The 26,782-nt window shown below is 41.8% G+C and overlaps 1 protein-coding gene across 5 annotated transcripts in view; it reads left to right on the top strand.

Moving 5' to 3' along the window:
- The window catches only part of TP53I11 (tumor protein p53 inducible protein 11), a 119,848-nt gene that overhangs the window by 58,818 nt on the left and 34,248 nt on the right, over positions 1-26,782 (top strand). The window contains exon 1 of one of the 5 annotated variants that reach the window (XM_056527780.1): positions 16,769-16,883. The exons of 3 other annotated variants lie outside the window; for them this stretch is intronic. Coding sequence is in view for 1 of the 2 variants with exons in the window: in XM_056527777.1 (XP_056383752.1) it covers positions 26,016-26,045 (30 nt within the window). In the remaining variant the exon portion in view is untranslated. Of the gene's footprint in view, positions 1-16,768; positions 16,884-25,900; positions 26,046-26,782 lie in introns of those variants that run through there. One more of the 5 variants, XM_056527777.1, reaches the window with a different exon arrangement.

Here is a 26,782-nt window from a genome sequence, read left to right as displayed (position 1 = left end):
TAAAGTCTTTCTAATGGGTTTTTATGACTCATAACAGCTTCTTAACAGGGAACCGTTGTAATAGGAAACACATATTGGTATTATTGATTATACCGGCATGCTGGCTGTTGTAGTTTTGCAACAGCTGGAGGCATCTTGGTTGGGAGATGATGCCCTAGAAACTGGAATGTGGTGTGGAAGGGTTAATTGGGAAAGGAATATTGGCATCATGGCAGAACCCAAGAAAACTGGTAGACAATGGGAAACCCATAGAGAATTGCTTGCACTGGAAGACTTTAAATGGGTTGCCGGCACAGGGCGAACCACTATGGACACTGGATCTGGTAGGAAACACGGATAGATTGGGTGCAGTTTTAGGAGAGAACCCTAAGAACTTGTCATGCTGGAGGACCAGTGGACACTTGGCAGGCTGGGAAGGGCCAGTGGACACTTGGCAGGCTGGGAAGGGCCAGTGGACACTTGGCAGGCTGGGAAGGGCCAGTGGACACTTGGCAGGCTGGGAAGGGCCAGTGGACACTTGGCAGGCTGGGAAGGGCCAGTGGACACTTGGCAGGCTGGGAAGGGCCAGTGGACACTTGGCAGGCTGGGAAGGGCCAGTGGACACTTGGCAGGCTGGGAAGGGCCAGTGGACACTTGGCAGGCTGGGAAGGGCCAGTGGACCCTTGGCAGGCTGGGAAGGGCCAGTGGACCCTTGGCAGGCTGGGAAGGGCCAGTGGACCCTTGGCAGGCTGGGAAGGGCCAGTGGACCCTTGGCAGGCTGGGAAGGGCCAGTGGACCCTTGGCAGGCTGGGAAGGGCCAGTGGACCCTTGGCAGGCTGGGAAGGGCCAGTGGACCCTTGGCAGGCTGGGAAGGGCCAGTGGACCCTTGGCAGGCTGGGAAGGGCCAGTGGACCCTTGGCAGGCTGGGAAGGGCCAGTGGACCCTTGGCAGGCTGGGAAGGGCCAGTGGATGCGAAGTAAGTCCCCTCGTGCTCGGAGAGAACCTGGGAATGAAAGGCTGGCACTGGTAAGGAAGTGTTACTATGGCAAAGGAAACTATGGTACTGGTGAAGACTTTGAAGAACCTGGGAATAAAATGGCTCTTATAGAAGAAACAAACAAGACAATCCATATCCAAATACTAACACTGGGAAAACGCAGTAGAATTTCGAGTCTTGGTTACAACATTGGTCAAAGGAACATCACTACTAGGAGAAAAGCTTTGGAGATGGGATAGAAACCTTGGTACGTGGCATCTAACCAAATGGTGGAAAAGTTTACTCAGGGATAATGGAAAGGGAATTCTGCTCCCAAGTGGATGGGGATCCTGGGCATTGGGGAGAGGCCCTGGAGAACGGGGCATTGGGGAGAGGCCCTGGAGAACGGGGCATTGGGGAGAGGCCCCGGAGAACGGGGCATTGGGCAGGGTCCCCGGAGAACGGGGCATTGGGGAGGGTCCCCGGAGAATGGGCCATCGGACCTTTTTGTAATGGAAGGCTGGTACAGAGAGACTGGGAATGCGGTGATTTCATGCTGAATGGAAGTGTTCGGGGTGAGTTATCTGCTTTTGGTCTCTGCTCCTCACACTTGCCGCTCATGATCAACACCTCTGCACAGTTTTTTGGCTTGAAAATCTGATTGTGAGAGAAAAATAAGATATAAATGGATGAGCAGCGCAAATTGTGTCATTAATCATCTCAGCGACTGGCTGCGCACATCACCCCCCCCCCCTTGGGACCGCACCTCACAGATCTGTATCTCGTACACTGGAGGAAGTCACCGCTCCTCATCTGTGCCTCCTGGCAGCAAATCTTATTCTTATTATAAGGGAGGAAACGGATCATTCTTCCTTAGTACAGTAAAGACTGTTGGTTTGTTTCTTTTTAGATGTTATATGTGAATATGTAGTGTGTGTTGTGTGGTTTTTGGGTAAATGTTTTAGAGGGTCTTAAACTCTGAAGGAGCCCCTCCAAGTATTGAGTAAAAGTTTCTGGATTATGGGTCTGTATGGTACTGGCAACACCATAGACCCTACGAAGAGTGTGCATGAGTGTCGTATTGCTGAAACTCTGTACCGCCCTGGACTATTTTGTGTTGTGCTGAGGTGCGTGAAGAATCCCGGACTTGTTTCTCAAAGAAGGTCAGTAGGTTGGAAGCTCCAGCAAGTGACAAGTATGACTACCACCTATGCAGGGATCCAAAAATGGGAGAAGATCACTGTCTATGGAAGTCCCACACACCAAGGTATTCTTCAAGACTTCAGTTTATTTCAAAAACAGTGACTCATTTTGTGGTCAAATCTGTCCCTTCATCAGGACCTCATCCCTGGGAACACTTGAGTGACGGGGGCTGCCATCTTCTATAATCCCACATAGACTTTCCACAGCCCCTATTGCTTTTGCATGGACATACTTCTATAAGAGATTTGACTAGATGCAGATTTTGGGATTTACCCCAATAGGGGTCACTGGAAACAAACAGGTTTTGGAAGAAATCCTCCTCCCTGCTGTTGGAGTAAGTGGATGTTCTGTAGTTGGTAGTGACTGTGGTCTTGAGGACCTCTGACACAGAATTAGTTAGTGCAACTCCTTTAAAGGGATACTCCAGTGGAAAACACAATTTTTTAAATTTATTTATTCATTTTTTTTATTCATCAACTGGTGCCAGAAAGTTAAACCAATTTTTTTGGTAAATTACTTCTATTTAAAAATCTTAATCCTTCCAGTACTTATAAGCTGCTATATGCTCCACAGGAAGTTATCTTATTCTTGAATTTCTTTTCAGTCTGATCATAGTGCCCTCTAGTGACACCTCTGTCCAGGTCAGGAACTGTCCAGAGCAGGAGTAAAACTATTTGATATACAAGTATTAGCATATGTTTAACTAGAACAGTGTTTCCCAACAAAGGTGCCTCCAGCTGTCGCAAAACTACAACTCCCAGCATGCTCAGACAACGGGAATGCTGGAAGTTGTAGTTTTGCAACAGCTGGAAACACACTGGTCTAGACCAGTGTTTTTCAACCACTGTGCCGCGGCACACTAGTGTGCCGTGACATGGTGTAAGGTGTGCCGTGGGAAAAACACCCGCCGGGTGTTTTGCTGCGGGACATCTGGATGCCGCGGGACACATGGATGCCTCTATTAAGTCCCTGCGGCCCCCGCGTTTACTTTAAAAACGCAGGGACCGCCGGGATGTAGCGCACGCAGGGACGTCACTGATGTCCCATGCGTGCGCCCATAGCAACAATCGCGGAGGACCGGAGCAGCGAGGAGGACGCGCGCTGTCAACTTGGTGTTACCAGCGGCGTGTCTCCTTCGGTGTTCCGACCAGTGCTCGGAACACCGAAGTGGGGCAGTACACAGGCATACAGCCTTCAGTAATACACTGTATGGCTGAAGGCTGTATGTCTGTGGGGGAACTATACTGGACCTAATGTGGGGGGAACTATACTGGACCTAATGTGGGGGGGAACTATACTGGACCTAATGTGGGGGGAGCTATACTGGACCTAATGTGGGGGGAACTATACTGGACCTAATGTGGGGGGAACTATACTGGACCTAATGTGGGGGGAACTATACTGGACCTAATGTGGGGGGGAACTATACTGGACCTAATGTGGGGGGGAGCTATACTGGACCTAATGTGGGGGGAGCTATACTGGACCTAATGTGGGGGGAGCTATACTGGACCTAATGTGGGGGGAGCTATACTGGACCTAATGTGGGGGGGAACTATACTGGACCTAATGTGGGGGGGAACTATACTGGACCTAATGTGGGGGGAGCTATACTGGACCTAATGTGGGGGGAGCTATACTGGACCTAATGTGGGGGGAGCTATACTGGACCTAATGTGAGGGGAGCTATACTGGACCTAATGTGGGGGGAGCTATACTGGATCTAATGTGGGGGGAGCTATACTGGACCTAATGTGGGGGGAGCTATACTGGACCTAATGTGGGGGGAGCTATACTGGACCTAATGTGGGGGGAACTATACTGGACCTAATGTGGGGGGGAACTATACTGGACCTAATGTGGGGGGGAACTATACTGGACCTAATGTGGGGGGGGGAACTATACTGGACCTAATGTGGGGGGGGAACTATACTGGACCTAATGTGGGGGGGAACTATACTGGACCTAATGTGGGGGGGGAACTATACTGGACCTAATGTGGGGGGGGAACTATACTGGACCTAATGTGGGGGGGGAACTATACTGGACCTAATGTGGGGGGGGAACTATACTGGACCTAATGTGGGGGGGAACTATACTGGACCTAATGTGGGGGGGAACTATACTGGACCTAATGTGGGGGGGAACTATACTGGACCTAATGTGGGGGAACTACAACCTAATGTGGGGGTAACTATACTGCCAACCTAATGTGGGGCAAAATAAGATATATGCAGTGTGCATAGGAATTTGTTCATAGATTTTTTTTTTTTGTTTGCTCGTCAACCTCGTTAGGGGTGCCCCGCGGGAAAAAGGTTGGGAACACTGGTCTAGACTGATACTTGTTCCTAACACTGACACATTAGAACACACAGCTGGGGGAACAGATCCGATTTATTCATGAATATTCAAGTAGAGTTGCTGGGAGTTGTAGTTTTGCAACAGCTGGAAACTCTGTTCTATACTTCTGCGCGTCCGTTCCTCACCGTTCAGTAAAGTCACTGCTGTTCCTGTTTGCTACTCTGAGCCTGTCCTGATTGCGAACTGACACACGGATGCAGGACTCGTTACAGTGTAACGCTTTCTGGAGTGATGAGTCGTGCGTCTGTGTCAACCAGTACGGCCTAAACATGCACAGGATTCATTAGTCGAAAATGCTGATATGGTTCGTTACAATGTGTCAGTTCAACTCGATCAGCCATATTGGACAAAAAGATTCTCGATGAGCTGTAATAATCGGAAACTTACTATTTCTGAGCTCTTAAAGGGGTACTCCCCTGGAAAACTTTTTATTTTTTAAAACCACCTAGTACCAGAAATTCTAATTAAAAATACTTCCAGTACTTATCAGCTGCTGTATGCTCCAGAGAGAGGGTGTTTGTTTTTGTTTTTTTTTAATTGCCTTTCTGTCTGACCACAGTGCTCTCTGCTGACACCTCTGTCCATTTTAGGAACTGTCCAGGGTAGCAGAAAGTAGGAGAAAATCCCCATAGCAAACCTCTCCTGCTCCAAACAGTTCCATGACATGGACAGAGGTGTCAGCAGAGAGCACTGTGATCAGATAGAAAGGAAAATTAAAAAGAAAATGATTTCCTGTGGAGCATACAGCAGCCGATAAGTACTGGAAGGATTAAGATTTTGAAATAGAAGTAATTTACAAATCTGTATAACTTTCTGGTACCAGGTGATTAAAAAAATAATTTTTTGAGGGGAGTATCCCTTTAAAGGCATTGAAAAAGCCATTATCGTAGCTTGGAGGGTATGTGGAGATCCCATTACTTTACTAGAGGTTTTGTGCTCTTTACTTGGATTTATTCTGGGCATGCTGGGAGTTGTAGTTTTGCAACAGCTGGAGGCACCCTGGTTGGGGAAACATTGCTTTTGGGGACTGGCATTTTGGAATTATGACCTTTTAGCAGGTGGGACCCTCGCACTCCCACTAGGACCTCATAGGCTCGCTTGTGATGGAGTAGTGTAAATTTTAGCCTTAAAGGGCCAGTACACTGGTTAACGATGCACAATTATTCGCTACGTCCTAATTTTGTCCTGGCAGCAGGACAGCGCTCCATCATGGGTGTTGTTTTAATGGCCGTGCCCTGTGTTTTTATAGGAAGATATCCAGTCCGGCCTTGACCTGCATAGTGTCTGCTGGGTTAGGTTCTTGTGGGAACTCTTTTTGATATAGATAGATATAGATAGATAGATATAGATAGATATAGATAGATATATTATAATATAATATAAATATATATATATATATATATATATATATATATATATATATTTTTTTTTTATAAAGGTGTTGGTAAACACCTCCCAAAGAGTTTGTCTACATCAGAGTTTCCCAACCAGGCTGCCTCCAGCTGTTGCAAAACTACAACTCCCAGCATGCCCCAACAGCCTTCGGCTGTTGGGGCATGCTGGAAGTTGCAGTTTCGCAACAGCTGGAGGCAGCCTGGTTGGGAAGACCTGGTCTAGGAGTAAGGATGCATGCACGCCGCGTTTTTGCTATACAGGTCCTGTATACGGTTTCAAGTTTAAAAGCTGTACGGAACCGTATAGAAAACCGTATGCATTGACGTAACATTGTAAACCGTATGTCAAACGCATCATTTGGTTTAGTCCGTTTTGCATTCTATACAGTTTTGTCAATTTTTTTAAAAATTTTTTGTATTTTTTTTTTATTTTTTTTTTATACTCTTATCAAAAACCGTAGTCTACCACGTTTTTTAAATTTTTTTTATTTATTTATTTTTGGTCTGGGTGAAAAACCGCATTAAACCATATACGTGTGTGGTGTTTTTATGTTTTTTCTTTTTGGGAGTCAATGGGAACCATACAGAACCGTACGTGCGTACGGTTCCATCCGGTTTTCACCACAAGGTTTTTTTTTTTTTACTTTGCACAGTTTATTTAAAAAAAATTTTTTTATTGGAACTGTAATAAAACAAGTGAAACTTTATTCAAAATTGAGTAAAAAGTTAAACGTATACGTTTTTTATTTTATAATTTTTTTTTCTTTTTTTTTTTCTTAAAAAATCGTATGCAACCGGACATCATTTTTCAAACCGTATACGGGTTGTATTTGTACACGTTTTGAGGAATCCGTTTTTCATCAAAAACCTGATACGGGAACTGAATTGCAAAAACGTGGTGTGCATCCACGCTAAGTAGGAAAACATGTCTTCTGTCCACCGTAGACCGCACCACATCTGTCAATAGTTGGTATTGCAGCTCAATTTGGGGGGGGGGGGGGGCCTACACAGAGAACCTGACTTTGTTGCGAGTGACTTAGCCCAGGGCTGGTGATTTGCAAACAGGAAGCTGGTGTTGGAATTTGGGAGGTGACTGCCAGAAGAATGATGTTATTGAAGTGCAGGCTGGAAAAATGCCGTGTGTGTGTGTGTGTATATATATATGTGTGTGTGTGTGTGTGTATATATGTGTGTGTGTGTATGTATGTATATATATATATATATATATATATATATATATATATATATATATATATATATATATATATATTTTATTATATTTATTTTATTATATTTATTTTATTATATTTATTTTATTATAGCAACGTTATTGAAGTGCAGGCTGGAAAAATGCTATATATGGAATTTTTCCAGCCTGCACTTCAATAACGTTGCTATTATAATATTTATATTATAATATAATATAAATATTATAATATAATTAAATATGATATATAAATATAATATAAATATTTATTTATTTTTATTTCTCTCCCAGCCTTGTGTTTTACTCTGAGGGATCCCAAAGGATTTGTAGGACGGCGCTGGAAGCGTCGCACAGGGTTACGGCACTCGCTGTCTCCGCAAGGAAAGTTTAATTACGGACTTGTTAACATTTCTGGAGCGTTTTAGGAAAGACTCGCTGTTTAGAAAACACTGCTATATATAGCTAGTTCTAGTGAATACAATTGTATCCAGTCTAGACAATGCTCTGTGAGCTGAACAGCCCGGACTCCAGACTGATACATTGTAGCAAATTGGGAAAAGATGTTGACGGGATCTGAATTTGTAACATTGGTCAACCTATAAATTTTGCTCTAAAGAGATTCAGCATACGCCGGCTATAAGGTCATTCTGGGAGTTGTAGTGTTGAAACAGATGGAGAGCCACAGGTTGTTTCCAGTGCAGAGTTTTAACTATATATTGTATATTATTAATTTATTTTAATTATCTCTACACTATTAAGGAAATTGCGTCTTAGACAATCACTGCGGGGGAAAAAAAAAAAATCTCTCTAACTGGGTGTATATGCCGTTCTGGATCCTAGGAAAGCTAGGTTACAACCACTCTAAATCTCTAGATGCTAGATGCTCTGCACATAATTTAGAATTTGGGAAAAGGGGTAAAATGCTTCTACCATACACAAATAATGATACATGTCCCCCTATGTGTCTATTCCGGTTTATCGGATGTCGGATTAGACCCTCTTTCTGTATATTCTGCATCTTACTTGTAAACCACACGTGCGCTTTATAACTTGGACCACCAGGCTTTTTTTGCAAGGAAAATAATTGACTCAAATATTGAGTTTGTGTTCATTGTGCAGCAGAGAAATGGTTTCGCTGCCAGGTGTTGCCAACGGAGAGCGCGGATGCCAGCGTATAGCTGGCGAATGTTCATGATGGTCGAGTGCCGACATGTCTGCCAGCGAAGTGTTACAGTGACGGACCCTGTGTGGAATGAGACTCCAAAATAAAGTGGAGGAGGGGTGGTGAGCGGTGATGGCAGAATCACAGCACCGTGTTCACACTACGTGAGGTCAAGGTGACTAGGATCAGCTGATCAGTGCCACAGTACAGTCTTTGTAAAGATCCTCAACCTGTGGCTCTCCAGCTGTTTGACAACAACTCCCAGCATGCCCTAATGGCCTTTTGAACTGTCAGTTTTGATCCCTGTAATGCATTTACTATTAGAGAATAATGTAGAGGTTCTTGTTCACTATATATCCTGATCTTATACAGGCAGCAGTATACAGATAGAGCTGGAGGTGAGGTGTATAAATACTATATATCCCGATCTTATACAGGCAGCAGTATACAGATAGAGCTGGAGGTGAGGTGTATACATACTATATATCCCGATCTTATACAGGCAGCAGTATACAGATAGAGCTGGAGGTGAGGTGTATAAATACTATATATCCCGATCTTATACAGGCAGCAGTATACAGATCGAACTGAAGGGGATCTGTAGAACTACTATATATCCCGATCTTATACAGGCAGCAGTATACAGATAGAGCTGGAGGTGAGGTGTATAAATACTATATATCCCGATCTTATACAGGCAGCAGTATACAGATAGAGCTGGAGGTGAGGTGTATAAATACTATATATCCCGATCTTATACAGGCAGCAGTATACAGATCGAACTGAAGGGGATCTGTAGAACTACTATATATCCCGATCTTATACAGGCAGCAGTATACAGATAGAGCTGGAGGTGAGGTGTATAAATACTATATATCCCGATCTTATACAGGCAGCAGTATACAGATAGAGCTGGAGGTGAGGTGTATAAATACTATATATCCCGATCTTATACAGGCAGCAGTATACAGATCGAACTGAAGGGGAGCTGTAGAACTACTATATATCCTAATCCCATAGAGAGAGAGAGAGAGCTGGAAGTGAGGTGTATAAATACTATATATCCTGATCTTATAGATAGCAGCAGTATACAGATTGAACTGAAGGGGAGCTGTAGAACCACTATATATCCTTATCCCATAGAGAGAGCCACAGTATACATATAGAGCTGGCGGGAAGTGTATAACTAACTACAACTTATGAATTCACCTGCAACCCTGTGACTTTTCAGCTGCGCAGAACTAACACTACCAGCATGCCCTGGTGGCCTTTTGGTTCCAGGGCATAATGTTTCTAGTAGTAGTAGTAGTACTTCCAGCATGCATGAACAGCCAAAGGCTGTCCAGGCATGCTGGGAGTTGTAGTTATGCAACAGCTGGAGGCGCCCTTGTTGGGAAAATTGTGATCCAGGACATTAAAGGGGTACTCCGGTGGAAACAATCCCCATTGCAAACCTCTCCATCTCTGGACAATTCCTGGCATTGACAGAGGTGGCAGCAGAGAGCACTGTGGTCAGATGGAAAAGATCTCAGCTTCCTCTGGAGCATACAGCAGCTCATAAGTACCGCAAGGATTAAGATTTTATTTTTTAAATAGAAGAATTAACAAATCTGTTTAACTTTCTGGAGCCAGTTGGAGTACCCCTTTTTAAGTGGTAGAATTATCACTTTAATTATCACAGAATAATTTTTTTCTGCCATGGATTTTTGTCTTCTAAAAAAGAGAGAATGCACACGCAGCTTAATTAATTGCATGTTTCTCTTTACAAGTATTTCCAGTAGGAGGAGGAAAGACCTGCAACAATGAAAATCCTACATATTAGGCCCCCTTGGGAGTATATTTTGCGCAAAAAATATTTATACGCAGACCAGAAATGATTTGACCTGTGCACACGAAGCCATATGCTAAAATGACAAAACGAGTGCAAACTGCAAAAGAATAAAACTCTGAAAAACAATGTAAAATGTAAAGAAGGGTAAGATTTTATAATCGGCAAGTGGATATGTTAAAAACGGTGACAAACCGAAACACAAAGTTCACTAGACAGAGGAAAGGGGCAAATATGCAACGTTGTCCAGACGAGGAAGAGAGGAGTGGTTCAGGAACCTGTGCGTGTGCTTCATATGGCAACGTTCTCCAGTCTGTGGTGAAACTACAACCCCCAGCAGACACTTTTAGTTAGTTAGCGGTTTACTCATGCCTGGGTTCATTGTTTTTACCATAGTGAAAAGGAAGTCGTTCTCATCCGTGTAACCTGTGTAGGTTGTCGTATTTCTGAATGAATATTCTGAGCTGGTTTCCTGGAAGTGCGGTTTGTTGTTTACTGGTGTGAGATCCAGTATGGGGGAGGGGAGGGGTACATGAGGCAGGTGGCCACAGGTAACCTTTCAATATGAACGTGTATGTTGTCTGTCCTGTTATTGTTTATGGGTACACTTCATGCATCCGTCAAAAGGAGGATGTGACTGTGGGCATATTGACATTGGCATCATAGTGAGCAGAGCCGGAACCTGTCCTGACTTCTTATATGTACATACATTACTTATCCTGTATTATACTGCAGAGCTGCACTCACTATTCTGCTGGTGGGGCCACTGTGTACAAACATTACATTACTTATCATGTACTGATCCTGATTTATATCTTGTATTATACTCTAGAGCTGCACTCACTATTCTGCTGGTGAGGTCACTGTGTACATACATTACATTACTTATCCTGTACTGATCCTGAGTTATATCCTGTATTATACTCTAGAGCTGCACTCACTATTCTGCTGGTGTGGTCACTGTGTACATACATTACATTACTTATCCTGTACTGATCCTGAGTTATATCCTGTATTATACTCCAGAGCTGTACTCACTATTCTGCTGGTGAGGTCACTGTGTACATACATTACATTACTTATCCTGTACTAATCCCGAGTTATATCCTGTATAATACTCCAGAGCTGTACTCACTATTCTGCTGGTGAGGTCACTGTGTACATATATTACATTACTTATCCTGTACTGATCCTGAGTTATATCCTGTATTATACTCCAGAGCTGTACTCACTATTCTGCTGGTGAGATCACTGTGTACATACATTACATTACTTATCCTGTACTGATCCTGAGTTATATCCTGTATTATACTCCAGAGCTGTACTCTCTATTCTGCTGGTGAGGTCACTGTGTACATACATTACATTACTTATCCTGTACTGATCCTGAGTTATATCCTGTATTATACACCAGATCTGTAGTCTCTATTCTGCTGGTGAGGTCACTGTGTACATACATTACATTACTTAGCCTGTACTGATCCTGAGTTACATCCTGTATTATACTCCAGAGCTGTACTCGCTATTCTGCTGGTGGGGTCACTGTGTACATACATTACATTACTTATCCTGTACTGTTCCTGAGTTATATCCTGTATTATACCCCAGAGCTGTACTCACTATTCTGCTGGTGAGGTCACTGTGTACATACATTACATTACTTGTCCTGTACTGATCCTGAGTTATATCCTGTATTATACTCCAGAGCTGTACTCACTATTCTGCTGGTGAGGTCACTGTGTACATACATTGCATTACTTATCCTGTACTGATCCTGAGTTATATCCTGTATTATACTCCAGAGCTGTACTTGCTATTCTGCTGGTGAGGTCACTGTGTACATACATTACTTATCCTGTACAGTGCAGGGTTTCCCAACCAGGGTGCCTCCAGCTGTTGCAAAACTACAACTCCCAGCATGCCCGGACAGCCGAAGGCTGTCCGGGCATGCTGAGAGTTGTAGTTTTGCAGCTGTTTTTGTAACAGTCTCTAAATCTGCAGGTGGATTAGATTAGGTGATGCTGTTTCTTCTCTGTCCCGTCCATTACTGATGACCGCGCTCATCCCACATACGGCTCAGGAGTGATGCGCTGCTGTCCAGCCTGATGTCTCCATCATCCATTATATTGAGAACATATTTAGTGATACATTGAGCGCTAGTTACAGCTCATCCTCCCCATGGGGATTTGCTGCAGTTGTATCCAGTCTGATACCTTCTAGTCTGTTTGTTACAATGTATCAGTAAAGTAAAAAACAGAGTAAGGGTACGTTCAGACGAGCGGATTTACAGCGCGTATTTCGCTGCAGATCCGCCGCGGAAGGCCCCGCTCTATGCTGTCTTTACATGCACCTGCTCGTAGCGGCAATACGCCGAGACGAGCAGACACACTGCAGTGATGTGCGCCGCATACTCGGACATCGCGGCCACTCTCCCTGCTCTGAGCTAGGCAGAGAGCTCCCGCAATGTGAGAATTTACTGCGACACGCACATCGCAGTGTGTCTGCTCGTAGCAGCGTATTGCCGCTACGAGCAGACACATGTAAAGACAGCATAGAGCGGGGCCTTCACGGATCCGCAGCGAAAGACGCTGTAAATCCGCTCGTGTGAATGTACCCGAATACCTGTTGCTGATGCAGTTTGACCTGCAGGGGATTGTCTAAGCTGGATACAATTGCAGCAAACTCTCAGCTGTGAGACATGAGGATTAACCCATACCTGTCATTCCAGGTGACTATCTGGATAAGCTGCCCAGTATGTGCACATGAGGAGCAGCACTATTTCTGGCCATTCTGTAACTTGTATATGGTATTCTTCAGCAGATTTCTGCTCTGCAGGCTTCCTCTATAATTTGCAGTTCTCCCAGAGCTGGTGGGTGGAGCTCCCTCCTCTGCCCCCTCCATAGACTTGTATTTCTTGTCTTGCTGACAAAGCCGAGCTGATTTATATATTCTATTAATTGTTTAAAAGAGGAGAATTGAGCAGCATTTTTGTTTTAAGATACATTGCGTAAGTGGGGTTATATATATATATATATATATATATATATATATATATATATATATATATATATATATTAAAATAACATACACACACACTCTCTTGGACTATTGATCAATGCAAAATTTGTGCAAATGACAGTGCGTATTTAAATGTCAAGAGTATAAAGGTGAGAAAATGAGGAATTGTGTTTTGACAGTAGGGGTTGTAGGAGGGTCCTAGGTCTGTCTCATGGGAGAACAGGAACTGGTGATTGAGGATATCCTTCTGTTGGAGAATTGCTGTTCATGCATTTCCTTGGCTCTATGGAAATCACTATCTGTACCAAATAACAAACCTGGCTCTGCTACATCGTACATTACAGTCCTTACTCCTGCATGCCTCATTCTATCCGAATCGCCATTTAAAGGGAAAACATTTCTGTTTAAATCAACTGGTACCAGAAAGTTAAACAGATTTGTAAATTACTTCTATTTAAAAATCTTAATCCTTCCAGTACTTATCAGCTGCTGTAAGTTCCAGAGGAAGTTCTTTACTTTGAATTTCCCTTCTGTCCGACCACAGTGCTCTGTGCTGACACCTCTGTCCATAGCAGAGGTACAAGCAAATCCCCATAGCAAAGCTATCCTGCTCCGGACAGTTCCTAAAATGGACAGAGGTGGCAGCAGAGAGCTCTGTGATCAGACTAGAAAGGAAATTCAAACTGAAAAGAACTTCCTCTGGAGCATACAGCAGCTAAGTACTGGAAAGATTAAGATATTTCAATAGAAGTAATTTATGAATCTGTTTAACTTTCTGGTATCAGTTTATAAAAATTAAAAAAAAAAAAAAAAAAAATTTCCAGGGGAGTACCCCTTTAAATGGCGATTTCGATAGAATGAGGCATGCAGGAGTAACGACTGTAATGTACGATGTAGCAGAGTCCAGTTTATTTGGCACAGATCGCATGATGATTTCTAGAGATGAGCGAACTTACAGTAAATTCGATTCGTCACGAACTTCTCGGCTCGGCAGTTGATGACTTATCCTGCATAAATTAGTTCAGCTTTCAGGTGCTCCGGTGGGCTGGAAAAGGTGGATACAGTCCTAGGAGACTCTTTCCTAGGACTGTATCCACCTTTTCCAGCCCACTGGAGCACCGGAAAGCTGAACTAATTCATGCAGGATAAGTCATCAACTGCCGAGCCGAGAAGTTCGTGACGAATCGAATTTACTGTGAGTTCGCTCATCTCTAGTGATTTCCATAGAGCCAAGGAAATGCATGAACAGCAATTCTCCAACAGAAGGATAAATAACTAACTGGGCTCTGCTACATCCGTGCGCTGAAATTACTGCTGCGTACCTGGCTCTATGAAATTACCATTTAATCTCCGTGTGAGCTGTGCCAAATGGCAAACTGGTTGACAGATGTGGAATCTGGGTTGCCTGGCAGGGCTAACCCAATGTCCAATGAAAATCTGACTTGTGTCTAGATAGGCGCACGCCCGAGGATGGACACAGAGCCGAAATGTACAATTAAGGCTTTATTTCTGGTGTGGAACAACACGTTTCGAGGGGGCACCCCTCTTCGTCAGGTTCATAACCCTGGCAAATTGGCAAACTGGGCTCTGCTACATTTTATTTAATTTATTTTTTTGCATTGGAATCCTTGGTAAATGGTCATTGCTACTATACGCCTTGTTCTATGGGAATTATTAAGGATAGCAATGCACAAATATAGCGGAGCACAGTTTATTTGGCTCACAGTGGCGATTTCCATAGTAAATTAATCATCATTACTACATAACTTGTTCTAAGGATTCTAATGTAGCAGAGCCCAGTGTATTATTTCTCCAAAATGAACCACAGGATTGAACAGGCGCTAGGATCTTGTTGGGAGCAGTCAGTTTATCGAACCCACAATGCAACGCGTTTCGCGGTGAAGACCGCTTCATCAGGCATATGCCTATGTCTTCACCGCGAAACGTGTTGCATTGTGGGTAAAATTGATTGCAACGCGTTTCGTGGTGAAGCAGGCATATGCCTGATGAAGCGGTCTTCACCGCGAAACGCGTTGCAATCAATTTTACCCACAATGCAACGCGTTTTGCGGTGAACATCGCTTCATCAGGCATATGCCTGCTTCACCACGAAACGCGTTTCAATCAATTTTACCCACCGTTCACCGACTTTACATATATGGAGCGCTTTCCTCCTTTATTATTTGGCGCAGCTCGCACCGGGAGCACAAACTGGGCTCTGTTACATTTGTGCGTGGAATCCTTAGAAGCAGGCATGCTGTATTAGAGACCATTTACTAAGGATTCCAATGCGCAAATGTAGCAGAGCCCAGTTTGTGATCTCAGTGTGTGAGCTGCGCCAAATAACATAGTAATGTAGTAATGATTTATTATGGAAATCTCCACTGTAAGCCAAATAACAAACTGGGCTCTGCTACATCTGTGCTTCAGAATCCTTATTAAAGGGGTACTCCTGTGGGAAACTTATTTATTTATTTTTTATATATATATATATATATATATATATATATATATATATAATATATATATATATATATATATTTTTTTTTTTATCACCTAGTGCCAAAAAGTTAAACAGATTTGAAAATTACTTCTATTTAAAAAAAAAAAAATCTTAATCCTTCCAGTACTTTTTAGGGGCTGTATACTAAAGAGAAATCCAAAAAAAGAAATGCATTTCCTCTGTCATGACCACAGTGCTCTTTCAATTTTAGGAACTGTCCAGCGCAGGAGAAAATCCCCATAGCAAACATATGCTGCTCTGGACAGTTCCTAAAATGGACAGAGCTGTCAGCAGAGAGCACTGTGGTCAGGACATCAGAGGAAATGCATTTCTTTTTTGGATTTTTCTTTAGTATAAAGCCCCTAAAAAGTACTGGAAGGATTAAGATTTTTTAATAGAAGTGATTTACAAATCTGTTTAACTTTCTGGCACCAGTTGATTTAAAAAAATAAAAAAAAAATAAAAAAGTTTTCCACGGGAGTACCCCTTTAAAATGATTATTACTGCTGCATGCCTGGTTCTTTGGAAATCGCCAGCGTGAGCCAAATGACAAACTGGGCTTTGCTACATCTGTGCATTGGAATTCTAAGTAAATGATCATTACTCCTGCATGGATATCACAATGTGAGCAAACTGGGCTCTACAGTGATCCCTCAACTTACAAAGGCCTTAAAGGGGTTATCCACAAAAAAAAAAAAAAAAAAAAAAATGGACGGAACTGTATGCACTTTTATAAACAGTATACAGTTTAAAAACGCATACGGTTTTATTTCTTTTCCCCATTGTTCCATCCGTTTTTTTGCCATACGGTTTTCTTTAGAAAAATGGATTGAAAACAGTATGGCAAAAACGTAGCGTGAACCCAGCCTTACGAAGAATTCCAATGCGCAGATGTAGCAGAGCCCAGTTTGTCATTTGGCTCACACTGGTGATTTTCCAAACTGGACTCTGCTACAACAGGAGATGAAATGCACAGCTTGGGGGGGGGGGGGGGGGGTTTGGGAAATCCTATGAATTCTGCATTGTAGGGACCCCGGGAGCGGGAGGAAATCCTGCCCCCTGTGTGAGTCAGTGGGTGCAGCGCCAGGCTTTCTATGTTGCTGTGTGTTTACTAGGAGGAGACTGAGGAGTTAAGGCAGCTGTTTGTGTAGATCTGATCCGTGCTCTGTGTGTCTCTGCCAAAGTGCGAGCCAATGTTTTCTCCAGGAAGGAATTGGTGAGGTGTCACGTCTGCCATAGACTCTTATTCCACGTGAGTATTGGGGGGGGGGGGGTGTGCAGCATATTGGGGTATGTGTGCAGACTCTTGGGTTTAGGATTGGTATCCTGAGGAGGAGGTTGTAGTGGAACGCAACATGGAATAGACTTTTTTTCCAACCAGGGTGTCTCCAGCTGTTACAAAACTACAACTCCCAGCATGCCCGGACAGCCGAAGGCTGTCCGGGCATGCTGGGAGTTGTAGTTTTGTAACAGCTGGACGCACTTCTGTTAGGAAAGACTGTCCTCAGGGGCCTCTATGAGGTGCAGAGATGGGCTTAAAAAGAAATTCGAAGCCTATGGGGCGGGGGGGGGGGGGGGGAGAATTCGAGGGGCTGTCCACTTTAGAGCAATTACCAGGGAGGGGGTGGCAAAGCCTTCTTGGGGTGCCAGCGAGCAGATGCTATCACCGCACTGTGTTATGGCAATAGTTAGGACGCTTGCGACATGTCCAAACAACGTCCAGTGGACAACGTATTAAAGGGAACCGGCCATGTTGAAAAGAGCAGGAGGAGCTGAGCAGATAGATTTAATAAAAAATAAAAAATAAAAAAAATACTAATAATTATTATTTATATAGTAAAATATTAGTAATATAAAATAATAAAAATAAAATAATAATAATCAAAATAAATAAATCTAATTTTTATATATATTTATATTTAAACAATATAAGTTTGAAAAATATATCCATATATAATTTTAGAATTTTAAATCTATAGTTTCATATATAAAAAGAAAATCTATTTTAATGTATGGAAAATATTAATTTTAATTTGTCATTTTAAATGTATTGTGTGTGTGTGTGTATACAATATTTATACATTTAAATAAATCAATATAACATTACATAAATGAAAATTAATAATTTCCATATAAAAATTGATTTTTTCTTTTTATATATGAAACTATAGATTTAAAATTCTATAATTATATATTGATAGATTTTTCAAATTTAAAAATATTATTTATATATTAATATATTAAACACATTAAAATGATCTAACTATATATATTAGGACCGCCCACTGGACTCCTAAGCTTAGACTGAGTGGAGGTTTCAATGAATAAATGACATATTTTACTGAATCTATCTTCACTGCTCCTCCGGCTCTATACAACATGCTGCCTGCAGTCTGGACTGTGTATGTAATGTGACAGGTCCCCTTTTTAAAGGGGTACTCCAGTGGGGAACAACTTTTCTCAAATCATCTGGTGCCAGAAAGTTATACAAATTTGTAAATTACTTCTATTAAAAAAAAAAAATCTTCATCCTTCAGTAATTATCAGCTGCTGTATGCTCCAGAGGAAGTTGTGTAGTTCTTTCCAGTCTGACCACAGTGCTCTCTGCTGACACCTCTGTCCATGTCAGGAACTGTCCAGAACAGGAGCAAATCCCCATAGAAAACCTCTCCTGCTCTGGACAGAGGTGTCAGCAGGGAGCACTGTGGTCAGACTGGAAAGGACTACACAACTTCCTGTGAAGTATACAGCAGCTGATAAGTACTGGGAGGATTAAGATTTTTTTTTTTTTTTACAATCTGTTTAACTTTCTGGCACCAGCTGATTTGAATTTTATTTTTAATTATATTATAATATTTTTATATATATATATAATTTTTTTTTTTTTTTTACCACCGGAGTACCCCTTTAAGGCTCCTTTAGGTTGGACAACTAATGCAGGGGGGGGGGGGGGGTCGCTTACTTTCCTGAATCTTTTTGTAGTCAATGATAGAAGTTGTCAGCATGTGACAGTTCTTTCACTTTGGGCTCTACAATGACTCAGGGTTGATTTCAGGACATTCTGGGGGTCCCAAGTGGCTCCGCATCACTGTCCATGTCTCATTGGCTTAGGATGACAACGCCGATGTGCAGACGGCAGGAGTCTCAACCGCACTTTGGCAGCCACCCGAGTATAAACTGGGGGGGAATTTATCATTACCAGAAAAAAAATATTTTTTTCTGCTTGCTGTCAGTGAATGAAAACATTCCAATACAGTATACAAGCGTACCCCTAGCTATTGCAAAACTACAGCTCCCAGCATTCCAATACTGTATTGGAATGTTTTCGTTCACTGACAGCAAGCAGAAAAAAAAAATTCTGGTAATGATAAATTCCACCCCCCCCCCCCCCCCCCCCCATAAACCTCCAGCTGTGTGTATACTGCACGGTTTCCCAATGTGGTTTGTCCTTTTGTAAACTAAACAAGGCCAATTCAGGCTGATTTACTTGATACATTGTAACAAAATGCAACTGTTTAGTATTTATTTTATTTATTTATTTTAAGGGATTATCCAGGATTGGAAAAAATATAGCTGCTTTCTTCCAAATACAATGTCACACCTGGCTCCTTTTTTGAACTGACCTGCAATACCACACACAAGCTGAGGGTCTGAGTGGTGCTGTTTCTGGAAGGAAGTAGCTATGGATTATTGAATGTAATGGTTATTGTGGATAAACCCCTTTTTTTAATGAGTATGAAAAAAAACTATACATAAAATGAAAATATTTATGTTGCACTGCATCGGCACACTGTTTCTATCCTGTAAACCTATGTCTGTTGGACGGCTGATCCCCTCGCTGGTTTTAAAAACAATGTTTTGTATTCACTGACAGCAAGCATTGGTGGGGAATTTAGGCAGTGTCAGATGGTTTTTATTTTATTTAAAAAAAAAAAAATATTTTTTTTTTTTTTAACTGACCAAAATCTAAATGTACGTCCTGGTGCGGTGGTTCTTGACGCACCGGCACAGACATTAACGTCCTGTACATGATCGCGAGCATCGGAGCGATGATTGGGTCATGCGCGGCAGTTCCCGGCTGCTGATGGCAGCCAGGGACCCGCCGGTAGTGGCCGAGGTCCGCGATCGCGCGGATGTCTGCCATTAACCCCTCAGATGCCGTGATCAATACAGAACACTGCATCTGCGGGAGTGCGGTCAGAAAAAATGCTTGATCGGATCGCCCGCAGCGCTGTCATGGCGATCGGGTCATCTGCAATGGCGGACGGAGGTCCCCTCACCTGCCTCTATCCGTCTCCCGGCGTCTTCTGCTCTGGTTTTAGATCGAGCAGACCAGAGCAGAAGATGACCGATAACACTGATCAGTGCTATGTCCTATGCATAGCACTGAACAGTATTAGCAATCAAATAATTGCTATAAATTGTCCCTCATGGGGACTATTATTAAAGTGTATAAAATAAATTGAATAAATAAATAAAAGTGAAACATTTTTTTAAAATACCTTCCCACGATAAAAATTTTAATTGGCCCTTTGTCCCCATTTTACCCCCCAAAAAAGTAGTAAAAAAAATGATAAACCTATTTGGTATCGCCGCATGCGTAAATATCCAAACTATTAAAATATAATGTTAATTATCCTGTACAGTGAACGTAAAAAAAAGTGAAAAAATGCTGCTTTTTTTTTAATAACATTTTAGTCCCAAAATTTTTTTTATCCAAAAATGTATTGAGAGTTTTACATAAGCAAATGTGGTATAAAAAAAAAGTACAGATCACGGCGCAAAAAAATAGACCTCATAACACCGCTTATACGGAAAAATGAAAGTTATAGGTCAGCAAATTAGAGGGATTTTAAACGCACTAATTTTGGAGATATATATAATATAATTTTTTTATTTTTAAGTTAAACAGATTTGTAAATTACTTCTATTAAAAAAAATAAATCTTAATCTTTTCAGTACTTATCAGCTGCTCTATGCTCCACAGGAAGTTCTTTTCTTTTTGAATTTCCTTTCAGTCTGACCACAGTGCTCTCTGCTGACACCTCTGTCCATGTCGGAAACTGTCCAGAGCAGGAGAGGTTTGCTATGGGGATTTGCTTCTGCTCCGGCCAGTTCCTAAAATGGACAGAGGTGTCAGCAGAGAGCACTGTGATCAGACAGAAAGGAAACTCAAAAAGAAAAGAATTTCATCTGGAACATACAGCAGCTGATAAGTACTGAAAGGATTTAAGATTTTTTCATAGAAGTAAAATTTACAGTCACTGCTGCGGGGATTACGTGCCGGTGTTGTGGTCACATGATTAGGCTGAATTTACTTTATTCTGATTAGTAAAACAGGAAAATGTTTGCGTGCAAGGAAATCCTTACTGCGGGGATGACATCCAAGGAATGTCAGGTTACAGCTTCCATGTGTAGCCTATGGTGGACGCCATGGACGACTGTGATCTAAATGGTTCCTGCTTGTAAATGGATTGTAATGTGTAAGTCACCATCGGTATTGCCTTGAATGGAGGAAATGTGTCCCATTTAAAGGGGTACTCCGGTGTAAACTTTTTTTTTTTCTTTTAAATCAACTGGTGGCAGAAAGTTAAACATATTTGTACATTACTTCTATTAAAAAATCTTAATCCTTCCTGTACTTATTAGTTGCTTAATACTACAGAAGAAATTATTTTCTTTTTGGAATGCTCACCACCACAGTTCTCTCTGCTGACGTTATTATAGTAACGCTTTATTTATTGTTGTCCTTAGTGGGATTTGAACCCAAGTCCCCAGCACTGCAAGGCAGCTGTGCTAACCACCGAGCCACCATGCTGCCCTTGGCATACATCTGCTATGCATGGTTGCTAAAATGGACAGAGATGTCAGCAGAAAGCACTGTGCTCGTGATGTCATCAGTGTTCCAAAAAGAAAGGAATTTCCTCTGTAGCATTCAGCAGCTAATAAGTACTGGAAGGATTAAGATTTTTTAATAGAAGTAATTTACAAATATGTTTAACTTTCTGCCACCAGTTGATTTAAAAGAAAAAAGGTTTTCACCGGAGTACCCCTGTAATGGCAATAATAAGAATGTTATAATCCCTCTGCCTGCAGCCACCACTAGAGGGTGCTAACTCCAGACAGGTTTATCATTTTGAATTCAATGGGATATGTGGACAAATTTATATATTTATATTTTTGTTTAATATTTTATTTATAATTTTATTAGCATTTAATCTATGAATAAAAATTTAATTATAAAAATAAATGAATTAAATTAGTTTTGTGTGTGATATTTTATGCACATAAATAAAACAAAACATGATTTAATATTTGTTTATAATGTATTTTTATTTATAGATTTAATACAAATCAAAACGTCAATAAAAAGTTTATTAATCTATATAAATATACACACATAAAATTTATAAATATTCATATATATATATATATATATATATATATATATAATAAAAATTATTATTATTATTTTCTTTCTTTTCTTTTCTTTTCTTTTCTTTCTTGAATTGCTGGTCATTCTAATTTAGGAATGACTGGAGTGAATTTGCCTATCATAGTGAAGAACAATCAGAATGTTGTTGCTTTCGGGGTATATGGTTAAATATAAGGTTCTGTCCTGTATTCGCCGTAACGTTTACACCGCCATCGCTATGAGATGAAGCCTGCGGAGAGTCACATACACAGTCAGTGTGGGTGATCTGTATTCGTTGTCATGATGGCGTCCAGTCTTGTATACAGTAATGGGGAAGATTATATACTGTATACTGACATGCCGCCTGTATCCATGGAGACGGGGGTGGGGGTGGGGGGGAATTGCATTTAATAACCAGGTGTCATCTTGGCGAGTCTCTGTCTCTGCTCGACGTCCTTGTGTACTACGTCCAATAATCCAGAATACCTGTTAATCTGCCATCTTTCAGAATTTGGAATTTCGCTGTATTACGAAGAATCTGTCTGTATTGAAAATATGGCCACTCTACCATATACCTGCCTGTTTTTGTGGTAGACTGAGATTAGAGATGAGCGAACTTGCAGTAAATTTGATTCGTCACAAACTTCTCGGCTCGGCAGTTGATGACTTTTCCCTCATAAATTAGTTCAGCTTTCCGGTGCTCCGGTGGGCTGGAAAAGGTGGATACAGTCCTAGGAGACTCTTTCCTAGGACTGTATCCACCTTTTCCAGCCCACCGGAGCACCGGAAAGCTGAACTAATTTATGAGGGAAAAGTCATCAACTGCTGAGCCGAGAAGTTCGTGACGAATCAAATTTACTGTAAGTTTGCTCATCTCTAACGGAGATGGTCGGGCGCGGAAAACAGCAGGGTCGGCTTTATTATGCAATTTATGTACGGTAACTCCCATTGATATTAAAGGGGTACTCCAGTGAAACTACTTTTTTTTAAAAAAAAAATGTTTTTTTTTTTTTAATCTACTGATGCCAGAAAGTTAAACAGATTTTTAAATCAATTCTATATATAAAAAAAAAAATAATAATAATTCTTCCAATACTTATTAGTGTCTGTATACTACTGTATTTTTTTTTCTTTTCTGACACCACCACAGTGCTCTTTGCTGACACTTCTGTCCATGTCAGGAACTGTCCAGAGCAGGAGAAAATCCCCATAGCAAACATATACTGTTCTGGACAGTTCCTAAAATGGACAGAGATGTCAGCAGAGAACACTGTGGTCAGACGGAAAAGAAATCCAAAAATGAAAGAATTTCCTCTGTAGTATACAGACGCTAATAAGTACTGGAAGGATTAAGATTTTTTTTTTTTAATAGAAGTAATTTACAAATCATTTTTTATTTTTTTTTATCTATCTTTCTGGGACCAGTTGATTAAAAAATAAATTAAGTAAATAAAAAATTTCCACTGGAGTACCCCTTTAAAGGGTGTTGCGCAAATGGCGTACCCCCAACAAGCTACACGATCTATGTAACGTCAAGAGTTAAGCAAACTGCGCAGATCATCCCAGTGCTTTTGTTCAGTCCATTTTGTTCCGAATGCTGGCTGTGGGGTTCGTAGTGCCACGCCCCCTAAATGCAAGTCTATGGGAGGGGGCGTGGCAGCTGCCACGCCCCCTCCCTAGACTTGCATTTAGGGGGGCGTGATGTCACGAATCACGACCCCTGCACTCAGCGTTTTGAACAAAGTGCAAATGGCGTAATTTTTTTATTTTTATTTTTTTGCAGCTGAACCATCCAAAATTTCAATTCCAGCCTCCGCAGAAAGACTTGACATGTCTTTGGAGATGGTGTATTTCCGAGCGGTCCTAGCGCCGGCATGTTCTACTGGCGACCGCAGTCTGCGGACTGTCTGGGCGGACATTCTACTCTGTGAAAATAGCTTAAAGGGGTACTTCAATTTTAGGAAAATTGTATCCCCCTATAATTTGGATAAGTGTCAGATCAGCTCTGCTCCATTTACATCAGTGGTACCAAGCTGCAATACCACTCATAACCTGTGTACAGGTGTGGTGCTGTTTCTCAAAGCCAATATTTTTTTTTTCTTCTTCTTCTGCATGCTTTTAAATCCAGTAGGTTCTATCTGCGTAGTCTCCTAATTAGAGATTACCCGCCACTCTGGATTACCAAATGCACAGGGTATAATGTTCAGGTTGCGCCACTTTAATAAATCGCGGGCAATGTTTTTATGTTTTTGACTAGGTTGGTGTTTTTTGCAATTTCTCCGGCAAATCTCCGGCATCTGTGTCAATACGAGCAATGGTGGCGTGCACGCGGTTAAAGCCGCCTCCCCTAGCTGCACGAAAAGGGGAGGAAAAAAGTGAGGATTTTTAAAAAAAAATTCCGTATATTTAAATTTTTTGTAACTTTTTTTAATTAAATTTTTTTGCAGCGCTGGGATTATGTTAATGATTCCCCTTGTGTCGCCACGAACACAAAGAATCCGGCAGATGCTAATTACATAGCGTGAATGGTGGGCCGGCCCGGAGAAACGGCGGCTGCTGTACGAGGGGCCGGCATGTCGTAGCACAATCTGTCTCTCTTGTCTTTTTATGCAGATGCTGTTCCTGAATATTTTTACTTTAATTTTAGATTTTGTGCCGTTTTTGGCTCCAGGCAGGCTACGGGACAATTATACGGCGCTCGTAGACTTTCCATCGACAGAGCCGCGCTGCGTCTCCAGTTTCATAAAGGTCTTTTTGTTCTGATTTATATAGAAATCATTGCGCTATATCGCGTTGGATACCACTGGGGTAAGACTATCCCCATAGTGTAAGACTATCCCCATAGTGTAAGACTATCCCCATAGTGTAAGACTATCCCCATAGGGTAAGACTATCCCCATAGGGTAAGACTATCCCCATAGTGTAAGACTATCCCCATAGGGTAAGACTATCCCCATAGGGTAAGACTATCCCCATAGGGTAAGACTATCCCCATAGGGTAAGACTATCCCCATAGTGTAAGACTATCCCCATAGTGTATCGCCATATGGCGGCGAATATGGCGTCTACAGAAAGCCTAATGCAAAACCTGTAAATCAGAGGACTATGGAGGGGGGAAGGGATTATCAAAACCTGTGGAGAGGAGGAGTGGTGCAGTTGCCCATAGCAACCAATCAGATTGCTGCTTTCATTTTTCAGAGGCCTTTTTAAAAATGAAAGCAGCAATCTGGTTGCTATGGGCAACTGCTGTGTCTACCATGTGGCGTTCATAACACTGGGATGGTCTTATAGGTTGTGGGTCGGGGTTTTTTTTTTGTTTAAAGTCCAATTCAAATCTATGTGAAATCCATGGGAAATGTATGTTCCAGCATAACTTCTGCACGGCTGGAGATATTTCGATTAATAATTGGTCACGTGTTACTTATATGTCAAATAAAAATATAATAGTTAAATTAACCCCTAACTAGAGATGAGCGAACTTACAGTAAATTCGATTCGTCACGAACTTCTCGGCTCGGCAGTTGATGACTTATCCTGCATAAATTAGTTCAGCTTTCAGGTGCTCCGGTGGGCTGGATACAGTCCTAGGAAAGAGTCTTCTAGGACTGTATCCACATTTTCCAGCCCACAGGAGCACCTGAAGGCTGAACTAGTTTATGCAGGAAAAGACATCAACTGCCGAGCCGGGAAGTTCTTGACGAATCAAATTTACTGTAAGTTTGCTCATCTCTACCCCTATGTGAAGGATGATGGGGTTTTTTGTTTCAAGTCCCATACAAGTATATAGGACTTCTGGTGCCTTACTCCACAAGCCACACCCTCCCCGCATTCCATGCCCCATCTTGCAAAGACACGCCCACCCTTTAAGCCACACCCATTTTATTTTCAGCTTACATTATCTTTACCACAACTCATCCCCACCTGAGGACGAGGTATGAGGATAAGATATGGGGACAAAAGCTTCCTCCTATGTTTCTCTTCCTCCCCCACAAGGATAAGGTAGGAAAAACCGGGCAGCGTCGGGTACTCCAGCTAGTATATTATCATTTATATATATTTTTTTTTAAATATTAATTATAATATATAATTTTTGTTAAAATAAATTAGAATATATGAATGTTAATAAATATAATATAAATATTAATATATTATATACATAGATAAATATTTTTTAATCACAAGTGTGTGCGCGTGTGTGTATGTATGTGTGTATATATATATTATATAATTATAATAAAATATGTGTGTGTGTGTGGAGACGCCTGTTGGGGGTGTTGCTGAAAGGGCGCTGTTAACCCTTGTCACTCGTGACACCAGGGTGAGGGTTAAAACTCTGTAGTGATGCTGGGCCTATCGCCACCCTTCCCAAGAGCGATAGGTGAGTGTGAAATAAATAGATTGTCCACAGCAGTGCTGAACTTAAAACTTGCGGAATCTTTACTGACGATTTTCTGTATTTGCAATAACGGTAACAGTCCAGATAACAGAGTCTATTGAAACAGCAGAGCAGTGATTGACAGATGCTTAGGACCGGAAAGTTCTCTTTAGCTTTGGAGGATTGTATTTGCATAGATCCGCCAGATTTAGGGGTTTGATTAGGTCCGGAGATCTTGCTGAGGTAACAGGGAATTGTATGAACTATTCGTCTCCAGCGCAGGCTTAGGCCGCAAGGCTTAGGCCTAGTAATTTGTCTTGTGAGCTGCGGAGGTCCTACCTCGTCCAGAGTCAGCAACCCA

Source organism: Hyla sarda, chromosome 6, assembly GCF_029499605.1.
Source record: "Hyla sarda isolate aHylSar1 chromosome 6, aHylSar1.hap1, whole genome shotgun sequence".
Lineage (NCBI taxonomy): Eukaryota > Metazoa > Chordata > Amphibia > Anura > Hylidae > Hyla > Hyla sarda.
Note: the sequence above shows the minus strand (reverse complement) of the source record. Positions and strands in the feature narration are given on the sequence as shown.